The sequence below is a fragment of the Callorhinus ursinus genome, unplaced genomic scaffold (genome assembly GCF_003265705.2).
Source record: "Callorhinus ursinus isolate GAN/ISIS: 27379988/994484 unplaced genomic scaffold, GSC_fseal_2.0 scaffold29, whole genome shotgun sequence".
In the NCBI taxonomy this organism is placed as follows: Eukaryota; Metazoa; Chordata; class Mammalia; order Carnivora; family Otariidae; genus Callorhinus; species Callorhinus ursinus.
In genome coordinates, this window is record NW_027397091.1 from 10,928,980 (window position 1) to 10,950,456 (window position 21,477).

General features: G+C 41.1%; 1 protein-coding gene across 10 annotated transcripts in view; it reads right to left on the reverse strand.

Moving 5' to 3' along the window:
• Positions 1 to 14,205: 14,205 nt before the first annotated feature.
• Positions 14,206 to 21,477, reverse strand: part of SEL1L2 (SEL1L2 adaptor subunit of SYVN1 ubiquitin ligase) — a 159,449-nt gene continuing 152,177 nt past the window's right edge. For 9 of the 10 annotated variants that reach the window (XM_073878413.1, XM_073878412.1, XM_073878411.1 and 6 more), the window contains 2 exons: positions 14,544 to 14,672; positions 14,206 to 14,409 (listed from right to left, as the gene is read on the reverse strand). In XM_073878413.1, the coding sequence (XP_073734514.1) occupies positions 14,287 to 14,409; positions 14,544 to 14,672 (252 nt within the window). In that variant the 3' untranslated portion in view covers positions 14,206 to 14,286. The remainder of the gene's footprint in view (positions 14,410 to 14,543; positions 14,673 to 21,477) is intronic. The other variant, XM_025876871.2, reaches the window with a different exon arrangement.

The window sequence follows — 21,477 nt, forward strand, 5'->3', positions numbered from 1 at the left end:
TTTGTCCAGGTGATGAGGTTCTGGTTACCAGTTAGATTAGAAGAGGCAGTGCTCTGGAAGACCGAGTGCAGGGATAGATGTGAAGAACTTTGTGATCTCCAAGTCAGAACGCCTGCATCATTTCTTGAGAAGCCAACCGAACTTCTCAACAAAGGCAGCTTTGTAACCTGTACCAAAGGGTCATAGGTTGGTAAAGCCCTTTCTCTAAAGTGCATTCTTGCCAGGCAATGTGCCAAAACTTTGATGTGCGTTCTCAGTCATTTCATCCTCACAGCTCCTTATGAGGTGGATGCTAGTACGATTGTCCCTGTTTTTAGGAGGAGGAAACAGTCTCAGGGAGACTGCTCTCCAGAGTCACATAAATGGCAGAACCAATATGTGACTTCAGTCTCATAGGTGACAAACCTAGTGCAATTAACAATTTCATTATGCCACTTTCTCAGGGAGGGCAAAGCCTTCTAAGAGCTACCATTCTTTCCCTCTTTCTAAGTATTTAAATTCCAGTTAGTTAACATACGGTGTAATATTAGTTTCAGGTGTACAATATAGTGATTCAACCTGTCACAACCACTGTATGCTCCAACCAGCAAATTGGAACCAGGCAGGTGATTCCATCCACTGTCTCCAAAACATGCTCAGCCCTGTGCTTGAATCTGTTGCTGCAGAGCTGCCTGCCCTCAGAATTCTTCTGTGTCCCTCCCACTCTACACTCAGCCATCCTTTAAACTGAGCTTGGGATGCCTGAGTGGCTCAGTCGGTTAGGGTCTGCCTTTGGCTTAGGTCATGATCCCGGGTCCCAGGATCAGCAGGGAGTCTGCTTCTCCCTCTGCCCCCCCCACCCCACTCGTGCTCTCTCTCTCTCTCAAATAAATAAAATCTTTTAAAATTAAAAAAAAATAAATCCAGCTCAAGTTCATCTTGCTTTCTTGTCCCAGACTATCTTGAACTTTTCTCTCTCCTTTAGCACTTTATATGTTATTTCCCATCCTTGAGTTCTGCGTCTTCAGCTAAATATTCAGTTCTTTGAAGTATTGGCATTGCTGTAACCAGGGTTTCATATGCCTCAGGGAACTCCCAGATGGAGTCACTGCCAAGCAGACAATGGGATTCTATGAGCACAGCAAACAGCAGGAGCCTGGAAAGACCAGCAGTTCAGTTGCATTGGGCATATTCCGCTGCAAATCCTATGAATCAGCCACTTGTTTGGACTTCAAGGCTAGACTCTTATTCTGGTGGGATCTGGGTATCAAACAAAGCAGTTAGATACAGATAACAGGACAGGAACACAATTGCTGGGACTGGGAAACAGGGAAGAGTTTGGTCCTAGAGAATAAGACTAGAACTATGACAGGAGATCAAAGCAGGGTGTACAGCGGTGTTGATGGGGCATTATGCTGGAATGGTAGGTCTCAAGTCCAGGCAAGATGTCCAGCTGTCCTTAGATTCCAGACTTCCAGACTTAATGACCCAATAACTCTTTTATCAAGGAGTGCTTTGTAAGACCTTGAACCTGTTTGAGGAAACATGAGCCTAGATAATGCTAGGCATTGTATAGGCTTGTTGAATTGAATAGTTGTGGGAAAACCTACATTCAGTTGTCAGAATCTACTCACCTGAAAAATTGTTTATGAACTTTCTAAAGGTAGTCCAGTGCAGTGGTTAAGAGCATGGACTCCAACCAGTTGTCCTGAATGTGTGGCCTTTGACAAGTTTCTTGACCCAGTTTCCTCTTCTGTTAAAGAGGGGAGATGATAGGCTATCCTCCTGGGAAGGTAGCTGTGAAAATCAAATGAGTTGATAATATATTCGGTTAGAACAGTGCTTGGCACATAATAAGCATGAAATGTTAGCTATTATTATTCTAGACAGAATGAATTTTAGAGATGCTTTCAAGAATAAATTATTGACTTCTGTTGTGATGCTAGCTTACCATTTGTCCTACATAAAATTCCCTCTTGCCCACACAAGAAGATTGATTAATAAACAGACACTGCTTTTAAAGTCACTCTCTCTTTTTAAAAAGGAGTAAATTGCACAACCTCAGACAGCTGTTTAGACTTTATGGCAAAATTCAAATAGATCTCAGTTAAGTGAGATTTGTTCTAATGCTCTGTTAGGTGAAGACTGAATGTTTCTTTTTTAGAGGCACTTGACTTAGACATTATGTTCTGATTAATGAAATACAGGTTAGGATAACTTATTTCACACAAGCACACAATACCAAAAAAAATGTATCAAAACATAGGTACCAATGCTGGATGAAATTAATTGGGTGTCAAAAAAGAAAAAAAAGAAAAACTAAGTTAAAATAAGCCTCACAGCCTAAGGAATAATTCTATTCTTGCCACACATGAAAAGATTTTAAAGCATTTTTCTATTCTAGACTTTTCATTTCTTGTCTGAGAGGCTACATTAGAATTATAAAACTTTTGAGCCGTAAGACATCAGAGAAAGGTCATTTTACAGTTGAGGAAACTGAGTTCCACCAAGGGATGGATTTGCCTAAGGTCTCTAGCTGGTCGAGGAGAGTCGGGGCTGAAAGGTAGGTAGGTGTTCCAGAGTCTTGTCTAGGGACCTATGGCAGGCTGACGTCCTTCATGCAACCCCAGCAGAGCTGAGGCCCAGCTGCAACACCTCCCCTGTGCTGAACTTAGAGTCGTGAAGTGTGCCAAGTGAACATTTTCAAGGTCCCTCCCACCATTAGTGCTCCATTTAAGGGCTTTCCGTATTGAGTTCACTGCAAAACTTGGATACCCAGCGATGAGAAGGACCTAATCGCCGCTCTCACAGAGCTCACCCCTGGGCTGACTGGAGACCACCACGAAGCTGATATAGTGTGGGTTTTTTTGCAACCAAGAGTATTTGATTGAGACACTTGTGTGAAGGCACTATACAAAATAGTGCGTGGCGATTCTCAGATAAATAGGGCAAGGACCCTGCCTTCATTTTACTGGTACAGGGTAATACAGGTGCTCCCCTATAGTGTGCGATAGACTCTGAGAAATGCCAGGAAAGAGGTCTGACCAAAGCACGTTGGGACCTCAGAGGAGAGAGATGATGGGCAGCCTGTGTGGGGTGGGGGTGGGGCTGGTATCAGGGAAGACTGTTCATTTTGTTGTTTATTCCACCAAATCATTGGGCACCTACTAGGTCTCAGACATCATGCCAGGTACTGGGATGTAATGATGAAGGAGCTGCAGCCTTTAAGGGCCCTCAACTGGAGCAGAACAACAACAAAAAATACAGGATTTTTTTCAATTCTAAGTGCTGTTTGTTGTGAGTCGTATCCTAATTTTAGAGATGTTAAATTTTGGAGATATATGTATTTTAGAATTAATGAAATAAGATAGGAATAGATAACCCAGAATGCTTTCTTTTTTTTTTTTTTTAAGATTTTATTTATTTATTTGACGGAGACAAAGCAAGAGAGGGAACACAGCAGGGGGAGTGGGAGAGGGAGAAGCAGGCTTTCCGCTGAGCAGGGAGCCCCATGTGGGATCATGACCTGAGCCGAAGGCAGACACTTAATGACTGAACCACCCAGGTTCCCCCCTAGAGTGCTTTCTATGGCCCAGACGGAGTTAAGTGATTACACATACCAAGTTCTTGTCTCAAGGTTTACTTCAGCGAACCCAAACTGATAATAGGGAGTTGGACCTTCATCCTGAAGGCAATGTAGAGTCATTGAAGAGTTTTAATAGAGGGAGTGATACATCATTTCTTTTTGAAAAAGATCACTCTGGATATAGTGTGAAGAATGCCACAGGGGAGATAGAACATTTAGGTCCAGAGAGATAAGAGTCCAGAGAGGTGGACGCATCCCGAATGGAGGGACAGATGGTGATGAGGGTGAGTGTAGACTGAAATGTGAGGATGAGAAATCTACGAGGTGGTAATCAGTAGGAACCCATGACTGATTGATTGGCTTGGAAGCTGGGGAGAGGATGGAGAATGCTGGATGAAATGGTCCAGGAAGAATGTATCCAGCGAGAAGTAAATACCACACAGGGAACTTCCTTCCCATTTGAGCTGGCCATTAAAGACCAAGACTTTTTAGAAAACATTTTTCCTAATTACCCCCTACTGTCATTATAAATATCGTATAGGTTTACTGTGGACATTTGGGGAAATAACAGTTCTTAAAACCCTGAAATCCTATCAATCACCATTAAAATTTCAGTGTGTGTCTCTCCAGTATTTTACTAACTACGAACTACTTAGATAACAAAAATCAAATATGCTGTATCATTTGGCATCTTGCCTTTTTCACATATCATACTGTGGGCATTTTCCTGTCAATCTTTAAAAAACACAACTTTTTAATGACAATGTATCATGTGAGTAAGGGATTTCTGTTTTGTAGGGTTATATTTTTTCATTTTTTTTCTCACTATAGACAACTATAAGATGAATAGCATAAATTACCAGGAGTGGAATTACTAGATTAAAATGCATGAACATATTTAGGGTTCTTGATAATTATTGTCAAGATGCACCCCTAGTAAAGTTGTATCAATATATATCTTCTATTAGCTGGGTAGAAGACAGCTCCAGAAAGACAAAGATTTTGGTCTGTTTTACACATTGTCATACTCTCAGCACCTAGAAAATACGTGGCTCCTAGGGGATATTCAACAATTATTGAACCTTTAAAAATTACAGATGAATGAAGAGTGAGTGAATGAATGTCTTACCGCACCCTCACTACACTATTTCAGTTTTAATTATCTAATGGATCTTTGCCAATTTGATAAGTGAATAATGATATATCGTTGTTTTCCATAATATTGCTTTGATCATCATTAAGTGTGAGATCATGTATTTTCCTGTGAAAAGGTAGTGGCTAGTTCTGGCATTTGATAAGATTCAAGTTCACATACACTTACTAGCTGTGCCAATTTTTGAGTCTTGCAAAATGCTTCAGTAAGCCTGTTATCTCCTTTTAAAATGGAGATGATAATAGTACCCCCCTTTATAGAATCACTGTGAGGAAGAATAATATGATGTATAATGCATAGTGCCTGCAAATATAATGCATAGTGCAAATAAATGTTGATCATGTTTTAAATTGATTGTCTTTTCATGTCCTTTCCCCACTTTTTTCTATTTCACAGTTTATTTTAAACATTAAGGACCTTAATTCTCTGACATATTCATTCCATACACTTTTCCACATTTCTGTCATTTTGTATATGGTGGCTTTCTTAATGTACCAAAATTTTATTTTATTTCTACTCATATCTGTACAGATTTTCTTTTGTGATAACTTTCACTGCTTTGGTGCTTAAAAATTATTTCTTCATGCTGGGATGTTAAACGTTTTTCTTGATTGTTTTATTTTTTTTCTAGGCTATTTCTTAATGCTTCTGTATAAAATGGTTTATTCTATCTGTTATTTATTTTAATTAGGCTAGTCTAGACTAGGGAGTAGTTGCAAATAAACTCTGAAGTACCAGTGTCTTGCACAGCAAAAATTAATTTCTCATTCAGGACGAGTCTTTAGGAATGGGGGGAGAGGGCCTTTATCTAGTGCTTCAGCGATCCATGTTCCCTCCATCTTGTGCGATCTCATCCTGTGGTTTCTAAGGTTTTCTTGGCAGGAAAAGGAGGGATGGAAGAAGCACACCAGCTTTTGATTGCCTCAGCCTACAGGTGACAAATATCACATCCGCTCACGGTTCATTGGGCTAGTCACAATTGGTCTAGTCACTAAACTAGTCACATGGGCCCAGCCTAGCCACCGGGGCAGCTGGGAAATTTAGGAGAGCATGTGGAAAACGTACTGATGAGCACCAAATGTCTATGCTAGAGGGAATGAGGGAATAACCTAATTTGTTTTCCCCTAGTCAAATGTCCCAGCATCCCTTTTCTTTTAATTTAGAGATATTTATAAGTTAAATTTAAAGAATAAAATAACATTCCTATTCTCTAAACCCCACCTTAATAACTTAAGATTTCGTCACATTTGTGTCCATTTATTTTTTATAACAGTTTTATTTGCCATAAACTTTGCCCTTTTAAAGTGAATGATTCAGTGGTTTTTAGTGCTGTCAGAGTCCTGCAACCATTATCAATATCTAATGTTCCAACATTTTTGTCGCCTCCAAAAGAAGCACCGAACCCATTACTAGTTGCTTCTAGACTCCCCCTCTCCTAGGCCCTGGCAATAACTAATCTACTTTCTGTCTCTATGAATTTGCCTATTCTGGATATTTCTTGTAAATGGAATCACATAACATGTGACCATTTGTGACTGGCTTCTTTCACCTAGCATATGGTTTTTAATGTTCATCCACATTGTTGCAAGCATCTATACTCCATTCCTTTTTATTGTTGAATAATATTCCATGGTATGAATATACCACATTTTAAAAAATCCATTCAGAGTTGATGGACATTTGAGTTATTTCCACTTTTTGGCTATTAAGGATAATGCTGCTATGAACATTGGTATATAAATATTTGTGTAAACATGTGTTTTCACTTCTCTTCTGTATATACTAAGAGGTAGAATTTCTATGTCATATAGTAACTATGTTTAACTTTTGAGAAACTACCAGACTGTTTTTCACACAGTGTGTTCTTTTTTTTTTTTAGAAATAGATTCTTTTTTTTTTTTAAGATTTTTATTTATTTATTTGACAGAGACAGAGACAGCGAGAGCAGGGACACAAGCAGGGGAAGTGGGAGAGGGAGAAGCAGGCCTCCCGCGGAGCAGGGAGCCCAAGGTGGGGCTCAATCCCAGGACCCTGAGACCATGACCTGAGCCGAAGGCATTCGCTTAACGACTGAGCCACCCAGGCGCCCTCACACGGTGTGTTCTGATGTTGCTGGGTAGAGTGTCTATACATATCTGTTAGATCTAGTTGGTTAATAGTGCTGTTCAAGTCTTCTAGTCTCTTGTGATCTTCTGCCTAGTTATTCTATCCACTACTGAAAGTGGGTATTGAACAACTATTATTGTTGAATTTTCTGTTTCTTCCTTCAATTTTGTCAGTTTTTGCTTCATGAACTTTGGGTTCCTACTGTTAGATACATATATGTTTATGATATGTTTTTCTGATAAATTGGCCCTTTTTCATTATAAAATATCCTTATTTGTCACTAAAAACAACTCTTGTCTTAAAGTTTATTTTGTCTGATATTAGGATAGCTACTCTTGCTCTCTTTTGGTTCCTGTTTGCATGGCATATCCTCCTGCAATCTTTAATTTTAAACCCATTTCTGTCTTTGAATCTAATGTGTGTTTCTTGTAGACAGCATATAGTTGGATTTTAGGAAATCAATTAAGTCCCACCGCAGAGACAATCACAGTTGACATCTATTTTCATGCATGCTCTTGTAGAATTTTCTAATATATTACATATATAAATACATACTTCTCAGTTTTTATACAATGGGATCAAACTGCATAAACTATTTTGAAATATGCTTTTCCCCCCATATCACAATAGAACGTGATATTTCCATGTCAATAAATGTTGATATATGGCATTTAAAATCCTTCTATGTTGTCTTGACAATTCACTTTACCAGTCCATCATATTTAGGTGATTTTCACCTCTTTGTCATTATTAGTAACACAATGGAGATACCATCCTTATAACTAATTTTATGCATATTTATAGTTATTATTTAGTGTAAATGTCAAGGTGAAATTGATATAAATTAACAAACCACCCACTGCAGCTGAGGCATACCAGAGTGCCTATTTCCACACACTTTGGTTGTTTTCATGAGATCATTTCTAAATGATACAAATGTAAAGTCCAGCCTGGACTGGGAGCGGTTTTTGCCATGATTGTCAATTCCTGGTTGCTCAATAATTTAGCCTCCTCTTTTCTTAGTTAATGGTTTTAATTTAATGGCATCCTTTATGGACTAAAATAGTGAAAAGGCCAGTACAGAGAGAAGCTCGAAACAGAATCAGAAGGTTGTCATATTTGAGGGCAAGTAGTTTATTTGGAAAGGGAGTGGGAAAGTGAGGGAATGGAAAAATGGAAGGGAGGAAAGTCATTAAAAAATGGGTTAGTGAGTAGGTTACTACAGTGGACTACTGGGGTTCAGTCCTGCTGGACACCTTTTGTGTGACCTTGGGGCAAGTTGCTGATCTGTTCTCTGAGCCAGGATATTCTTGTCTGGAAGATGTGACAATTCTTTCTTCAACAGATTATTTTAGTTTGGGTTTTCCCAGAAGAAGACCCTGAGAAGAGAAGCTTTTGGAGTTTGGGGAACTATAAACACTTCAGGTACATTGTGCCTCTGGAAAGTATGTTCAGCACATGACTGTTTTCCTCCAGTTAGCTCTAGTGGAATCACTATTTTTAGTTTTATGTTTTCCTGATAATAATAAGCTATTGTTACAATGACACATTTATTGTTGCTATGCATTGGTACCTTTTCTTATGAAAAGGATACCTCTTAGAGGAGGTAAATAGTTTTTCCATATTAATCATATACAAGCAAAATACTCCATGGGGAAAGAATTCATTATGGCCAAGTAAGGAATGAAGGGAAGATAGAAGTGGTGGGAAAACCTCCCCACATGGAGCAAAATTTAATGGGAAATCCAAGATTTATGTCTCCGCCCCTCCTGCATTTTCTCTTCAGGTGTTTTTTTGTGGCTGTGGAATAGAGTTGTCCAAGATTATTTTTATGAAACCATTACAAACTGAAGGGGTCTTTTCTAACCTGCCAGAGGTAGGGGGTACATCTTGGCTCTGAAGCTGCATATGTGCACCCCACTGACAGTTTTGTGGCTTTGGGATTGTAGACTCTTCTAACCTTTGTACTGTCCTGAGAAAGAAACTGGCAAGGCCTGTATGGTAAATGGCTTGATGGGCTCAGACCAGTAGTTCTTGCCACAGTTAGAGCTGGAGCTCTTGGTTTGCTTGTTCCTGGCTCGGAGCACACTTCTCAGTAATGACATTGTCAGATGGGGATTTCTGGGTGATAAAACAGGACTCTTAGTGCCTAGATTTGTGTTGAGGCCCAGACACTGAGAATTGGCCAAAGGAGCCACTTTTCTAAGCTGAGGGCGTGGGTGTCCTCTATGGATTTGCAAAGCAGTGGAGAGTGGGGGCTGGGGTATTTGAAGCCTGAAGCAGGATAGTGGAGGCAACTTTTTCTTGCCGGGAGTTTTCTGATTGCTGTTGTATTTCCCAAGGGGGAGGGAGAGAGGGAGCTCGGCCATCAACTACAACCAAAGAAGAGGGGCGCAAAGGAAGCTGCATGGAGAACTTGATCTGCCATGCCTGGAGTGTGGGGGATAGTGAACTGGAGTGTGACAGATGCCCAGTGGGGAGAGGCTGTTGCTATCTGCCTGAGGGGGGAGAGAGAGAATGAGACCAACAGAGTAAGAGGGGCATTCCCTTGCTCCTCACTCAGGTCCCAGGCTAAAGCTGGCAGGTCACAACCTACTGACTACACTCAGTTCTTTCATCATACTTCTTATATTTGTTAGTCTATTTACTTTGTTGCACCTGCATTTCCTTTTGATACAGAGACTGTTTGTGAGCTAGTATCAAATACCATGATTCCCCTATTATGCATCCTCCTCTAAGGGGCTGTCCTTAGAGCTGGCAGCACTTCCATCAAGAGCAGGGGCAAGAATGTGTGTTCCACAGGGACCAGATTGAGGACCCAAGGATAGGGGCCAGCCTAGAGCTACCCGGAGAGGGGATACTGCATTAGTTTCCTGGAATTATAGAAAAATATCACCCCAAGATTGGTGGCTTAAAATGACAGGTATTCATTCCTTCACAGTTCTTGAGGTCAGAAGTTTGAAATCAGGGTGTTGGCCAGACCACATTCCCTCCATATGCTCTAGGGAAGAATCCATCCCTTGCCTCTCTTCCAGCTTCTGGTGGCTGCGGGCATTCCTTGGCTTGTGGCCACATCACTCCAATCTCTCTGGTCACATTGCCTCCTCCTCTTCTGTCTGTGTCAAGTCTCCCTCTGCCTCTCTCTTATAAGGATACTTGTGATTGGATTTTTAGTTCTCCCTGGATAATCAAGGATAATCTCCCCATCTCAATAATCCATAATGTGATCACTTCCACAAAGTTTTGTTTTTGACATAGAAGGTCACATTTACAGTTTCCAGGGATTAGGACATGGACATCTTTGGGGGGGGCATTATTCAGCCTACCATAGGTGTGGAGTCCCACCAGAGAGTCTGTTGGGTGGACTGATGGATGAGCAGGGCTTTTGGGCCCAGGAGGCCTCACTCATGAAGTAGATGCTTCAATATACTCCTTACATTTGCCAATCCATGTACTTTGTTTGCATCTACATTTCTTTTTGAGACAGAACTGATTTATCAGTTAGTATCAAAATACTATGATTCTACTTTTAAGTATCCTCTGCTAATGGTCACACTATTCTGAAGAGTAATCAGATCATTGTGGGGGCATGTCTATACAATGGAAGAAGAATACTACCTCTCAGACAATCCTGTCTTCCAAGATAAGTAGGTCAGTGCCTCAGTGAAATTATATAACCCTTGGTAGGTGTTTTTTCCCCCTTGGTAGGTTTTTAGATTGTCTATTTGTAGTAGGTAGGTTAAATATGGCTACAAATTCTTTGTTGCTACTTCCATTGAGAGATGGAGTCTAATGCTTGGCCAATAGAATGTAGCAGAAGTGATATTCTGGAATTTTCTGAGGCTTGGTTTTAGGAAACCTGCAGCTTCTGCCTGGGTCCCATGACTCTGTCCATCATGTTGAAGAGATCATGACCTATAGGCACTCTGGTCATCCCTCACAGCTAAGTCGGGCCTTTCAGCCACCTTACCAAGGTGCCAGGGATGTAAAAATGTCTTGGACTCTCTAGAACAGCCTGTCCACAAGCTGGACACCAACAAGTGAATAGAAGAATCACACAGCCACTCCCTGCCTAAAATGCCTGAGATATAATGATGGTTGTTGTAGGCCACTGAGGTCTGAGTAGTTTGTTAAGCAGCAAGAAATAACTGGAACAGCAATATGGAGGAAAGAATTTTGGAGTCGGGGCTGGACTCAAATTCTAGCTTCATTATTTATTATTATGTGATCACATTATTGTGTGATTGTAACAAGTTACATAGCTTCTCCTAGCCTTGGTTTCCTCCTGTGGGAGACGGAGGTAGTTATATCTACCTCCAGCCTCATCATGAAGACAGAATGAGAAAAACAGAAGAGTCTGGCACATAGCGGGTGTTCCGCAGAGTTCCTCTTTCCTCTTCTCAGCCTCCCCACACCCTCCTCCCAGTGCTTGCTGGGATTCCCAGAGAAGGGCTGCAGCAAGCCGTACCACCTGCCTCTGCTTCCCGCAGGACTTTATTCTCTTCTCGATTTTTCCCAGCCACTCATGGCCGCAGCTGTTAAAACCCATCACTTAAGATGTTGGGGAAAGCACAGAATTCCCAAAGCATGCGCCTCATAAAATGACTCTGGACCCTTGTTCTAGAAAAAAAAAATTATACTTGACTTTTAAAAAATTTATTGACTTGAATACCTACTCTGCTTTAATAAAGAACCAGGGAAGGAAATGTAGAGGGAAAAGGGAGTTACAAAGAAAACTGGATTTAAAAAAACAAAAAGCTTGTAGTCCAGGAAGCTATCAGTTTTTGTTTAAAGCTATCAGAAGCAGAAGGAATAGGGGCTCTGTGTGCCGGTAGAGGAGGTGGGATTGTCATAAGCCAAAAGTAGAAGAGGCGGACAGGCTGGAGGCTCCTTCGCCCTTGGGCAGTCGTCAGGCAGGTGCATAGGTGCGGCAGGCCCCTGCGGGCACCAGCTGCCTCTGTGGCAGCTCCAGACAGGAGGCCCAGAAATGGACATTTGAATGATTCAAACACCCTAAGCCGCTCATGCTTTCAACAGCTTTGCCACATTTACTTGGCACGATTAGCAGAAATGGGAAACTGATGAGCTCACACTGCCCTTCCTCCTGTATTTCTGAGAGTGCTCTACACTACACAGCAAGCCACAGAGAGTCGCCCTTTCTTCCCTGCCGGCAGCTCTTTTCACAAGCTTTACCTCTAAGAAGCTCAATCTTCATCCAGACTTTGAGCCAGGACCCCCCATTTGCTTTCCATACTCCCCTCTTTGTCCTTATCCCTGCCTCTGACGTGCTCGCACTGCAGACACCTGTGGGATGTAATTCACCACTGGCCTATTAGGCCCTGACCCGAGGTTTGGATGCCTGTTCCTTCTTTGCATGTTTGTAAATGAAAGTTCCATCAGAAATGGAACTCTCTATTCATGGTAGCCAAATTATGGAAAGAGCCCAAATGTCCATCGACCGATGAATGGATAAAGAAGATGTGGTATATGTATATGTGTGTGTGTGTGTGTGTGTGTGTGTGTGTGTGTATAATGGAATATTACCCAGCCATCAAAAAGAATGAAATCTTGCCATTTGTAACGACATGGATGGAGCTAGAGGGTATTATGCTAAGTGAATAAGTCAGTCAGAGGAAGACAAATACCATATGATTTCACTCATATGTGGAATTTAGGAAACAAAACAGATGAACATATAGGAAGGAGTTAAAAAGAGAGGGAAATAAACCGTAAGAGACTCTTAACTATAGAGAACAAAATGAGGGTTGATGGAGGGAGGTGGGTGGGGGATGGGCTACCTGGGTGATAGATATTAAGGAGGGCACTTGTGATGAGCACGGGGTGTTATATATAAGTGATGAATCACTGAATTATATTCCTGAAACAATATTCCACTGTATGTTAACTAGAATTTAAATACAAATTTGAAAAGAAAAAAAAAAAGAAGTGGAAATCTCTAGTAAGTGAGGGAGTCTGTCCAGGAAATTCTAAACACTTGGACCTCAGAAAGGTGTGGATTAGTTCGTGGTCAAATAAATGACTATGGCTAGTATTTGTACCTGCAATGTTTATAAAGCATTTCTGAAGTTAGACTTATGTTAAGCCTCACAATTCTCCAGTGAGGTAGGAAGTAATCCCATTTTATGGGGGGAAAACTAAGGTTTAGAGAAATTGTGCCCAAAGTCATACATAGAGCTACTAAGGGACAGAGCTGGACCTCAAATCCAAGTTGTTTGGTTCTAAATTCAGTTCTCTCTCACCATTTCATTCTACTTTCTGGTTACAATGAACATTATTAATTCACTCTTTTCCTGCCCCTGGGTTGGATTTTCAAGTAGGCAAGCATGACTTTTTTCCTAACATCCAGGATTTTGGCTGGAGAACTAACTGCAGGGCACTGAAGCCACACAGATTGTTATCAACTCAGCTGTCCTCATATTCCAGTCAATTTTCCATGAGCTTTTAAAGAGTATTAGAAGTTACCATTTGTGGAGTTCATTCTAGAACGCCAGACCCTGTGATAGTTCCTTAACATACATTATCCGATTAATCCTTGTACCAGCTCACTGAGATCTTCCCATTTTGCAGATCAGGAGACTGAGGCTCAGAGATGTCAAATAGCTAATGAGCTATGGAGCTGGGATTCAAGCCTGACCCTTGACAGGAGTCCTGGGCCTCCTGCTCTCTCCTTGGCCACCCTACCCCCAGCCCCAGGTCCTTGCTCTCCCTGCCACAGGAGCCAGGGAACCAGACTCTTCAGCTCTGTCCTCTCCCTCTATGGGTGCTCCAGAGGGGATTGCCCAGGGATAACAGGGAGGGATGGTAGAGAGGGGTACAATGCTGGACAGATCCAGGTGGTGCTGTTCACTGCACAAGTGCTAAGGGGAGGTTTGATAGAAGGTCCCCCAGTGATGAGTGTGAGTCCGTCCCCCAGCACAGCATGCCACAACGAACTTTCACTCATCAGAGCTACAATGTGGTTCCCAGAATCACAGGATCATTCCTGCAAGATGAAGGGTCTATTTGTAAATTTGTGTCTTTATCAGATTCTGAGGGATCTGTGTTCCTGCCTTCCCAAAACTCCCCCTCCTCCCTACTTCTGTATGTATGAAAGAGCCAAGAAACCCATTTGTCCTCTTGAGAGGGGAAAGGCTGTTATAACAATATGAAAATGGGTGGCCTTTAGCCTAACTAGGGACTAGATCTCCAAGACAATAAGTTTATAAGGAAACCTCTGGTGACCAGTCTCCGGCACCTCACTCCGCCACAAGTGGTCACCACAACTAAGCAGGAAGTCTCAAATGGTTTCTGAAGACAGGTCTCAAGCTTTGTCCATTTTCCATCACAGGCCTGTGTGGGAAATCTGCAGCAGACTCTTGAGTTTGACGAGGAAATTCTTTATTTAGTGAGGATAACTTGAAGTAAACTGTTCCCATGAGCAGGTTTTCCGATGGTCCAGATCCTACCCATAGCGATTTCTAAGCAAGAAGATCAGCACAGCAACAATTAGGCCAATGACAAATAAATCCCAGTATGGTCCAAGGGTGTTGTCCAATTTCATCCATTTCCATCTCATGGTGAACTGCTGGGAGAGACATTCTGTCAAAAAAAATCCAAGCCTTCCACCCTCTCCAGAGCCATCATCACCTCCCATCCCACCATCCAAAAGTTGCTCATTGTTGTTTTCAGAGATTTGGGACCTATTTGAGACAAACTTACATTAAAAAACAGGATATCTCGGAGCAAATGCACGGTTTCCAGTTTCATGAGGGCGAAGAAAACAGGTATGTGAGCATCCGGACTCGATTGAGCAGCCATATCATATAATCTCCTGGCCAAGTGAATGTCCTAGAGATGGAAAAACAGCCCCTACTCATTAGGTGCAGATTCTTTAGGGGTAATTCAATGAAAGCCATTGCTTGAAATATCATTATTTATCTTTGGTAGGCCCCCTCCATTCCCACCAAGATATTCATTCAGCCCCTAACCCTTGGAACCTGTGAATGTTATGTTACACGGCAAAGGGGACTTTGAAAATGTCATTAAGGTTACAGACCTTAAGACAGAGAGATGATCCTGGATTACCTGCGCAGACGCCATAGAATCCTGTGAGCCCTTAAATACAGTTTTCTCATGGCTGAGGACAGAAGATGAAAGATATGGCAGAAGGCTTGGGAAGGGCTCCACTCACCATGGCTGGAGGGGCCTCTCAAGAAGAATGAGAAGAAATGCGGGCAGCCAGCAAGGAAATGGGACCCTCAGTCCAACAAGCACAGGAAACTGAATGTGCCCAGGAACCCGAGGGAGCCTGGAAGTGATTCTTCCCCCAAAGCTCCCAGGAAAGAACACAGATTGATTTTAGCCTGGGAAGCCCTACACAGAGAACTGGTCAAGCTCACCCAGACTTTTGACCCACAGAAACTGTGAGATAATGTGAGTTGTCTTAAGCCACTTACATTTGTGGTGATTTGTTACAGCAGCTGTCGGAAACTAACACAAAAAGCCTTCTTGTATACTGCTGGACCAGACCTTAGATATGATTCCTGTTAAAGAGGCAGAACCCTAGATACCAACAGTACAGCTCCCCAAACAAATAACAATACAGATACTAAAAAGCATGTAAGATTCCTAGTTTTCTTCATAGTACTTATCAGACCTGAAGTTCCAGAATTTGTTTCTTCATTTGTCCTTGTCCTCAAGGACCTGGACAACCTGTTAGCCCCTCAATTCCCAGTGCTCAGTGAAGTGCTGAGTACATAGCTGGTCTCTGATAATACTTACAGAATGAATGCATAAACTATTTAGTTCTCAGGCTGGAATTTGATTCCTCAAATGACATGCTGTATTTCTAGGGACCTTCCCCCCCCCCCCCTAAATTAGGCCATGGCAGATAAAAAAAATTGTTTTCTTTAATTTTTACCTACTTAGGGCTTTTTGTTTGCTTTATTTGTGCTTGTTTTCCCAAAGTAATGAAAAAGCTAAATATAGTTGCTTTTAAAGATTGAAGGGCCTTGGGCCAGTCCCAGAATTGTACTTAGCTGGGTGCCTTTTCCAGTGGATAAGAAGAGAGATTTTTCACAAACTGTGGTTATCCTTTCTCTCTTTGTCTTTCTTCTACATCTCCCAAACCTCCATTACACAGAGTGCAATTGTTGTGAACCCCTGTGGTCCCTGCTAAACCCACTTTTTGGGTGGCATTCTCTCTCAGCTGTGTTCTGCTGGTCATTTCTTAAATTTTTTCCAAAGCTTTGTGGTCCCATAAGTTGATTTGTTGGAGAAAGAGGAATGTTCTTGCTTAAAAACTTAAAATGCAGGAGACTGTTCTGAACAAATCTTCCTGGCGACAGAGAAAATGGATGCTGTAAAAACTCTAATTTGTGTCTCTAATTCCAACAAATTCAGTGGGTGTTCATTTGAAAGCACCCTGCAGATTATAAGGGCTGTGTTACCCCCACACATGAAAGGCATATTGACTTTAATAGGGCATCCAGGGAACAGCAGCCTTTGTCAGTATCTCAGGCATTCATTCTCATTTGAAGCAGGCAATAGTTATTATTTCTTGAGGCACAAGCATCACAATTCAGTTGCTTAGTTTATAATAAAAACTAGCAAGAAGTACCATTAAAGTGGGATGGGCTCACTCCTTGCCCCGGGGACCTCACAATTCTCAGTGGGGGTGAGGCCGGACATGAAAGTCGTTCTTTAAAATTCCCAGAGAAATTCCTGAACCCACAGGCTAATTAGGACAACTCATATACAAGAAATTTTATTAGTAGGCTGTAGAAAAGACTCCTTGCTCTTTGATCCTTACTTAGGAAAAAAAAATCCAAGTTTTCAAACAAAAAATTTATTTTCAAAATGTTTTGATGATGGCCAAGGTTCATTCAGTAAGTCCACTGCACACCCAATCCACTGATACTTAACTTTCCTGTGGTACACTTGAGCTTATTTTGCTTTAAACTCACTGACTGAGGAGATGATGTAAATGGATCTGCAGACTCTTCTTAAATAATGTGTTTCCAACTAAAATATCAGGTGTGCCAAAGTACTACCCAATGTTCACATGTTCAAAATAGCTTCTTATAATTCAAAAATACAGAATTCTCCAGCAATTCTCTGGCTTATGAAAATTGTTCAATTACATGATGCGGGAGTTTTCCAGCCCTGAATCTTCAGGGGTCATCAACAACTTCTTATATGGGGACAGAGGTCATTTTTTGAATAATTTAATCTTGTTTTCTTACTCTAAATATACCATATTCTAATAGGAGAAAACTTTGAAAACATAGAGATGAACAAATATTAAAAGCCCATCTACAATTTCACTGTACAGAGATAAGTACTGATCATATTTTATATACAACCTTCCAACATTCCAGCATTTTTATATAGATTCAGAGACACACATACTTTTAACTTAGGAATTTTTCACTTTGCATAATATTTTGTCTTTTGCTTCCTTAATAATATATTTCAAACAACATACCATGTCCTAAGATATTCCTTTAGTCTATAATATTTTTATTTTTAATAGTTGCATAGTATTTCATAATAATGGATAATGCCATTATTAAATACTTCTACTGTGTGCCAGTCGCCACTGTCATTTATTTAAACCTCGTGACAATTATATAGGGCAGATGATATTAACTCTACTGTAAAGGTGGAGAAACTGAGGCACAGAGAGGTTAAGTCACTTACCTAAATTCATGGGACTTGTGAGTGGCAGAGCTGAGATTCAAATCCAGGTAGTCTCCTTCTAGCCTGCTCACTTAACCATGGGGCCATAGAATAGATAATACAAAGGTATACCACCACACGATGGTTTATAGAACATGCCTTCTATTTTGGAGAAGTTGTTTATTTGTAGGTTTTTTTCTGTAATGAAGTTATCTACATACAATTTTTTTGTTTTGCACACTTCGGATTATTAGGTGACAAGGCATTTATTTCAAGAGAAGTCATGGCCATTTCTAAGAGCTGTGTTCTGTCTTGTCATATTTCTTAGAAGGCCATTCTAAATATCTAACTTGAACTTGTCCTTTCCAGAAAATAATTCTATCCTGGTATTTAAAGCGTCAGCTCTAACACTCCATAAGCGGTCAGACCAGACAAATGAGAAATGAAAATGCTTCATGCCATAATTACTTTTATTTGTGACAGGTCTATTTATAATTTATTCAGGGGGTGTGTTTTTTGTTTTCTCTGTAGGATCCCAAAAACGTGTTATCTGCTAGATCTAACTATATACGCTGGAAACTCATCTCCAAAGGCTAATTTTCCCCCACGTTTTGTCTTAATTTAGGATAGATTTCTTAGTCATTATCTTAAAATATACATGCTTTCTTCCATTACAAAAATTGTCATGTGTTTCTTATGCTTCATGTTATGAAATCACTTTAGAATAGGACCCAGCGGTACTGATCCATCCACCTGAATTCATTGTTCCCTTCTTCACATTTTCACAGCACTTTACTTCTGTGAGCTTGCACTAGTGCCATTTTAGGACATGTCTCTTCTTCTGTAGAAGACTATGAGCTCTTTGAAGGTTGTCTTGTTCTTGTATGCCTAGAATGAGGTACAGTGCTTCCTGACACAAAACAAGCACTTGATAAATATTTGAGTGAAAAAATAAACAAAGAACAGCAAGGCAGAGTACCAGGGTAGTTTAGAAGCAGATGCAGATATCTTTCAAATCTGGGGGCTCATTGAGGGGTTCATGGAGGAGATGATATGGGAACTCTTCTTTGAAAAATGCAGGGAGGGGTCTTCAATGGTCAAAACTGTGAGAGGAGATCATTCCAGCAAATGGGCTGATACGACCAAAGGTCAGGAGGGTTTTGTTCAAGGTCTCTGGTTGCGGGGGTAGGCAGGACAGGTAAGGAAAAGAAGTCTAGAAGATATATAGGGAAGTAGGTAGGTTAGGTCAAGGAGGGTTCTGAATGCCAGAGTAAGAAGTTGGGACTTCATTAGGCAATAAAAAGTCAATAAGATGTTTTTATTTTTGTGTTTGTTTGCTTGTGTTTTTGTGTGTGTGTGTGTATATGCATGGTTTTGGGAAGAGTGAGGTGGAGTAAAAATACCAGATTTGTATTTTATCAAAAATAACCTGGTAGTGCTCTGTTAGATGGATTATGTATTAACTAAGGTAATGCCCTAACATCTGTAACAAGTAAAACCCCAAATTTCAACATGGGTATTCCTGGTTGGAGATGAATTTTCTTCACATGGTCACCGAGGGACCCAAACTCCTTCCACCATGTGGTTCTGCCATCCCTTCGAGCCACTATGTATTCTGCATTCAATCAATGGGAGGGCAAAGAGACTAAGGAGAAGCCCCATCTACTTCTTAGCTGCCTTAGCCCAGAGATGACACCCTTCACTTTTGCATCCATCTCTTTGGTGAGAACTAGTCACATGGATGAAAGGGAGCTAGGAAATGTAGTCTCTGACTAAGAGACACATCTCAGCAACAAGTCCTCCCTGTGAATTGGGGATTAAAGTCTTTGGCAGACATGGCTTTTTCTGCCGCAGATTTAAAGGAAGAACACTAGAATGGGAGACCACTGAGAAGCCTTTACAATAAGCTGACAGGAGTAGAAACTCTGGTCTGAGCCAGGAAACAGACAGAAGGAATGGGCAGGAGGGGATGGGCAACATGTTTTGTTCATGGTTAAATTTCTGAAGCACTTTTGAATCAAGCATAAGTTGAGATAGAGTTTCACAACAACTTGTGAGCTGAGTGCTTATATTTCTACATTAGTTCAGTTCCTCTCCCAGTTTTTCCTGAGGCATTATTTTGTATTCCCAGAACAATGATGCAGTCAGTCTTGGCCCACATTTTAAGTCAAGGAGCTCATTGAGCTTAATTTAAAGTCATAAATTAGGGAATGAGATGCTTCTCAGTGAAGCCATTAGGATAAGTCACCTACCTAACCCTGGTCCCGATGTCCTTTCCTAAAGCCAGATGAGGACAACAATGACCCATATTTTTATATTGATTTATCAAGGGTTGATGTATATACCTCACCTCCTTCTCCCAGAGGGCTTTATGTTTACAAAACCTTTTTCGATACTCAGAGAAATCCTGGTGATGATATTATTATCTTTCCCACTGGTTTCCCTGAGGATTAACTAATAAAGAGGACTGCGAAGTGCCCTGCCGAAGAAATGCTTAATTACTTGATGACTTAAATGCTGTGAAAGTCTGTTCTCCTAATTGTTTTGCTTTCATTAACCATTGCTGGAACAAGCTTTCGGCTTTTAATGATCAACATATTCATTTTAAGGATTAGAAAAGGTGGTATCTTCTTGTTAATTTGACTCTGAGATGGCAAGATTAATAAACTTGGCCCCTGGGTACCTGGTTATTATTTTTCTAATTGCGAAACAGAAGAAATTAATAAAGACAAAGAGCAATGACTCATTAACTAAAAATAAAATCCCCATGTCTGGGTCTGAGTACAGCTCTGTTTTCCGGTTTTTGTTTTTGTTTTTGTTTTTACATGTAGAGACTTCTGTAGGAAAAAATACACCTGTGACTTTGCGATACTGATCAAAATGAGCTACCCATGATTCAACTGGACCTGGACAGGCAAGAACAGAAGTGCAGCCAGAGAGAAATTTCAAAGTTTTTTCTAAGTGTTAAATGTATGGCTCAACAACTGCTATTTGACACTGTGAAGAAAGTGCCTGGGAGAGAGGTTTCCTCCAAGGAGGAAAACCAAACCCTCTGACACAGTGGGCCATCTGGGCTCCCATAGACAGTGTCCTCTGTTGCACAGTTGGCCCTGTGTCCTGCCTGTCCCCAGGGTCTTAAGGCAAAATGGCCTCACTGTGGTGAGGATAAGGCTGTCATGGGGACCAAGTCCTGGAATCACATAGGACAGGTGAGCTAATTTAAATTTAATCTGTAGAGTGGGGTCACTTTTATCCATGAAACACATAGTGCTCCTGTCACCATTATTGTTATATTTTGTATGAGGTATGACGAACAAAAGCTTTAATCTTATTGAAACTTTACTTAGCAGCCACTCAAATTCTCTTCCGATCTAAATACCAGTCATTGCACACACTGACTACAGAGCCCCTTCACAAAGGCTTATTGTTTTAGTTCTAAGCCTGGGGAGGGGAGGTATCACTGTCCTGTTTTACAGCTGTGGATAAAGGTTGGAAGGGAGTGGGGTGTGGCTAAATGACAGGCAAAGAAATCTTCTGACTTAGCTATTTGATCCCATTTTATAAACACAGGAAGCTTGTACCTGCTAAGAATGGGGAAAACAGACTGGATTTGGATTTGACATCCTTTCCACTGCTTAGGGTGCTGGGGATGATGACAAGTGATCAGCCAAAAGGCAGGCCACAGGGGGAGCTCAGGAAGGCAGGGATTTGGATTGTCGGTGCCTGAATATGAAGCCCCTGGTTGTTGCAGGGTGTACCATTAGCAGTCAGATAGGAAATTCCCTATCAACAACTCTCAACTACTAGCACAACTGGAAGAAAGAAGAAAGCATAGAAAAGCTGATAACCCCCTCACTTGGCTCTCAAAATGCAGTTGGGAGTATAAACTCTGATATGAAATATATACTTGAGCACTAAGAAAGACTTGGTGCAGGGCTCACTCTGACCCCAAAAACATGGGGTCAGACAGGCC